This window comes from Sinocyclocheilus rhinocerous, unplaced genomic scaffold (genome assembly GCF_001515625.1).
Source record: "Sinocyclocheilus rhinocerous isolate Xijiao unplaced genomic scaffold, SAMN03320098_v1.1 scaffold2116, whole genome shotgun sequence".
Lineage (NCBI taxonomy): Eukaryota > Metazoa > Chordata > Actinopteri > Cypriniformes > Cyprinidae > Sinocyclocheilus > Sinocyclocheilus rhinocerous.
The window spans coordinates 192820-198182 of NW_015623486.1; the positions used below are offsets into that span (position 1 = coordinate 192820).

The following is a 5363-nucleotide window of genomic DNA, read 5'->3' on the forward strand; positions in this document are numbered from 1 at the left end:
TATAAAATATCTTCATGGAACATGATCTTTACTTAATATCCGAATGTTTTTGGCATAAAAGAAAAATTGATCATTTTGACCCATACAATGTATTGTTGGCTATTGCTACAAATATACCCCAGCGACTTAAGACTGCTTTTGTGCTCCAGGGTCACATTTCAAACCTGTATGCTGTTATATTTTCATAGTGACCATAGGAGGTCAAGCTCAAAAAAGGATGGAAAAGTATTACAAAAGTCCTATGAGGAACAGACCCTAATTTAAGTCATTTAATTTAAGTCATTATTTATTGATAATTTTTTCCTTCCTGGCTATATTTATATACTGAGATACAGTGCACTGGTTGTATGGGCGACTTTTATGCACTTTACGGTGTTTTTGCCCTTTTGTACTTTTTAAAGCTTATATCCCATAGAAAGAACTGTAAAATAAAAATAAATAATGAAACTTAAAATTTAAATAAAATGTATTTTATTAAATAAACATTTAATAAATTTTACTACATACAATAATATTAATAACTGTGTTCTGCAAAAAAAAAAAAAGCATTTAGATTTGAAATAATACAATATTTATGCAAATAATGTCATTTAATTACATTTTGCTTTAAAAACAAAACAAAAGTCTACAATTACAGCCAAACTCTTTGTGATTCTGTAAGATGACTTAACTGTACCTTAACTCATCACAGTTAAAATGTACTTTAAAATTTTGAAATCATAATTAATCATATCAGTAAACTATTTCTTAGTTTAATACAGGGCTGCATGATTAATCAAAATAAAAAACTAAATTGCAATATGGCTTACTGTGATGATCAAATCTCAAAGACTGTGATTTAATTAAACAAATATATGAGCTGCATGTTTCAGTCACTGAGTTGTGAAATATAGAGACAGCCATAAATATTAGTATTAAAATTTTACAGTTGTAATGTAAAAATAAAAATATTATTATATTATTTTGCTTAAATACTATTTTTTATTTTACTGTAAAATATCACAATTGTATTGTAATTATACAATAGCAATATTTTTTATTTCGTTTTATTTTGTAATTATTATTATTATTATTTGTGGTTTATTACTATTTTATAGCCAGTCACAACATTCTGGCCTAATAATAAAGGGATTTGGCTGAAAAAAATTTGGGAGTCCCTGTTGTATGTAATTCCAAATCCATAAACAATGAAAACCTTCCCAACTTTTTGCATGAGTGTTTTTCTTTTTGCACAAATTGATCTGGTAGCTACACTGTACTGATGATCTGATAACGTGACGCCTGCAGCACGGTCTGGTGACTCTGATCTGCACTCTCTCTCACCGTTGTGTTTGCGTGTGCTCTCTGGTGACGGGGTCGGTGAGGGCAGGTAGTCCACCTGAGAGGAAGTGGAAGCTGGTTTCTCTGGAATACTCTCTTTGGAGAAGTCTATAATCCAGCCCAGGCTCACTCCAGAGCTCTGATGCTTATACCGGGCCGACTGGAGGACCACCATCCACCGTGCATCACGCCACAGCTCCTCCAGATGCTGAGAGTCAACACATATGAACATGAGTCAATCACCACAACATGTGTGATATTGTGATCTGAACTCTACTTAAGCAATTGCAGAAGAAGCAGTAGATTAGTGTTAATGTTTTAGGTGGGTTTAGGTTTTAATATTTAGATTTGTGTAAGGAAAATGACACTTCAGAGCTGTGTTGGTGTTTTCACGACGCTCAACATGTGTCTTGATTTCTGTCAACTACAAACAGGAAACAACACAACTGCTGCATTTGAAATCATGCATTTCTGGGTAACTTGGTGGTGTCCGTGTGGCTAAATCAGTACTTTTTAATATAAGAATATATTATATTATATTATATTATATAAAATAATTATAAAAATGTAAAATTAAAATTAAATAAAAATTTTATAAAAACATAAAAATTGTTATGTTTCTATATATATATATATATATGTGTGTGTGTGTGTGCGTGCTTTTTTCAATATTTTTACAATTTTGTATTTTTGTAATAAATACTCATTGCAAGATAAAGGCTAGTTTTTATTTTTATGTTTTATTTTTTATCTTATACAGCATTACTTCCAAAGAAAATTTATCTTTTTTTTGTTATTTTATCTAAAAAATAAAGAAATGAATACTTTTATTCAGAAAGGATGCATTAAATCAATCAAAAGTGACAGTAAAATGATATTTGTAGTACATTTTAACTTTATCTTGCTTACTACTAATTACGGCTTCTTAGCAAGTCAATAATTAATAAATGCACATGAAATTTGATTAACTTATTGTATTTTCTGAGAATTGAAGAGAAAGCAGGCATTTCAATATGTCAATCAAATGTCATAGATCAGTGTTTCCCAACCTTTTTTTAGTTACGGCACCCTTTGGAAATTTTAACAAATTTGTGGCACCCTACAAAATTAATTTTGTTACAATATTTGAATTTCTAAATTCGATATGATAATTTGAAAAGTATCGATATTCGGTACAGCAGGGAAGAACTGCAGAATATAATGTCATATCTCTTTAAACTCATTCTTTCCTCACTTTCTCTCTTTCTGCAACTTGTGTGAATGTATGAGTACATGTTTATGTGTTAGATTAGTTTATATGTCTTAGATTTGTCCAATAAAGTCTTATTTATATTGAAAGGAGAAGTATCTTGTGTTTTGTGCTCAAGTTAATGTTAATGTTTTAAACTGCCGATCTTCTTACCGTGCTAATAAATTGTTTTTTTTTTCCACTATACTTTGGATATTGATATGCATTGCAGAGTTGATGTTATACGGCCCGCTCAATGAATCGCTGACCGATTCAGTTAACCAGCCGTAGAACAGTGATTCTGTCACAATGCCTTATAAAAATCCAAATGGATTCCCTTTGAGCTAAATTTACCTGTTTCCCTTACAGTCTTTTACATGGTTCAAAATATATGTTAAATATATCCCTAAAAAGGTGAAGAGGAATCAGCGAGGAAATTGCCCTGGATAAAAAAATTCATTTCTGTCATTGATTTAAATAGGCAGCTTCTCATTTCTGGGAAAGTCTCATTTCTCACGTTTTTATGTATGAAAACGTTTTCCCCCGTTGATCAGGGATACCTCTTGGCCAGAGATCTTGTAATTTGAGGACCTCATTGGAGAAGCTACTTTGAAAATGTTGCTTGCCCACACAGACTACTCATGATTTAAAACCGAACTAAAGAACAGCTGTGCTTTTGAAAAATAAGTTAGCTACAGTATTAACAAAAATTGGCTTACTGCACTGAAGCTATTAAATACGGCATTATGTTTCTACTGGTGTCATGTCAGTAGTAACATTTTAGTGTTTTTTAGATAATTATTTTTTTTATTAAACATTTTTATGACAATTTTACCACATATAACTTTAAATGTACTGTACATAATTTGTCAAAGCTGCATATTCTGACGATTTTGTGTATAATTTCTGCACGTTGCACATTCTGTGTAACTTCATACCTGAAATGACTTGTTGTTGGAGCCAACCACCAAGGGTAATTCCTTGTAATTGCAATGTACGTGGTCAAGAAATGCATTAAACAAACCTACTGTGGCAAACAAAAAGTGAAATAAATGTTTTCAACGTCATAGCTTTTAATTAGTTGTGACCCTGCTATGCTAACAAGACTACGGAATCCAAGAAAGGTGTGAAAAATGAGCAGTACAGTTGTGTATGAGAGCCTAACACGGAAGATATTCCTGTAGACCCATAGTAAGCTTGCTTATCCAAGCTGCTTGTCAATTATGCTAATTTAGGCTGCTAATTGACTCATTAAATCTGAATTCACTTGGATTGGAGGTGCAGTTCCAGTGAATTCACTGCCTTGGACGCCAGTGCCCACCGCACATGGGTTTTGTATATGCCAAGAGACATTCTGATTATTCACAGTTTTCCAGTCCTGTCAGTGACAAACCAGAAATGGAGCATAAGAGTGAAATGGTCACCAAATAAAGCCAATTTTATCGAAAACTGGTCAGAGGGACCGAGTGTCTATATTTCTGAGGTGAAAGCGGCTGACTGATCGTGTATGCAGCAGTAATTGTGTAGCACAAGACAGACGAGTGACATGCTGAGGAGGTGCAGGGCCGTAATAGACGGAGAGGGATCGTGGGTCTAATGATGGTGTGGAATGATTCACAGGAGCACAGCTGGTGAAAGAAAGAGAGGGCTTTTGAGAGATTTTGAGAGAAAAGATGGTGGAAGATGAAAAGATATAAAGCGCTAGACCAGTTGTGGAACAAAAACAATGAATGAGAGAATGAAAGAAACCAAACAAGAACATTTGGAGAGAAAGATGCTGGACACAGTCAATCATTTGAAGCGTGTTAGAGGATAGATAGGGAACACCTTGAAAAGAAACACTGATGGGCTCTTTTCCAAAACTAGTGAGTTGACTTGTGGTCTGACACAGACAGCTGTCTAAAGCGGTGTTTCCCAACCTTTTTTTAGTCGTGGCACCCTTTGGAAATTTTAATAAACTTGTGGCACCCTACAAAATTAATTTTGTCACAATATTTGAATTTCTAACTTCGATATGATACCTTGAAAAGTATAGATATTTGGTACAGCAGGGAAGAACTGCAGAATATAATGTCATATTTTTAATATTATAAATTTTTTTGTCCATCAGTAGGCAATCAGTAGGCTAATTTCTAATGAAGAGACCAATTTATATGACAGATTTTCATGTAGGCTTTTATTCATATGTAAACATTGTTTAATTACCATTATAACTTAAACTATCTCACAAATCTTTGCTGACTCAGTGTTTTTTTAATTTTACTGTGGGGTAATTTTGGTGCAGTAGCGCGAGATATCTTGATTTCAAACTTTGAATTGAATAAAAAATGACAAGTAAGCAGTCAGTAATAAAATAAGAACAAATAAAGAAATTAATAATGATAGCACAAATAAAAAATAACGACAGGCCTACAAATGAAATAAATTGCTTTTTAGTTTTTCAGGTCTAACAGTAGGGCTATTAAGAGATTAAAAAAAATTTTTTTTTTTTTACCAATTATCCAAATAATGTTTAGTCCTAGAAAGCTATTATTATCAGAACACGTGAGCATAACATAGCGGTTAGCAGATCAATGAATGAGAGGGCAGCCTTACCAGAGTTGCCCATATACCACACCATGTTACAACACAGTAGGGCTATTGCAGACAGAAACAATACTGTACTACATCGATGTTTCCTGTCCGCTCGATTTTTGAGTGGACTTTGCTCTTCCGATGAGTGGAGACTGAGCGGAGCGCACACGCATAGAGCGGATAATACACAGAGCGTCACACCACGTGAAAGTGAATCCTGAGCGGTGAACTAATTTTCAGC

The 5363-nt window shown here is 33.4% G+C and overlaps 1 protein-coding gene across 1 annotated transcript in view; it reads right to left on the bottom strand.

Annotated features, from left to right (window-relative positions):
* LOC107754455 (ankyrin repeat and fibronectin type-III domain-containing protein 1-like) overlaps nt 1-5363 on the bottom strand; it is a 43231-nt gene that overhangs the window by 4073 nt on the left and 33795 nt on the right. Inside the window, exon 17 of the mRNA XM_016570938.1 lies at nt 1324-1528. Coding sequence (XP_016426424.1) covers nt 1324-1528 — 205 coding nt within the window. The remainder of the gene's footprint in view (nt 1-1323; nt 1529-5363) is intronic.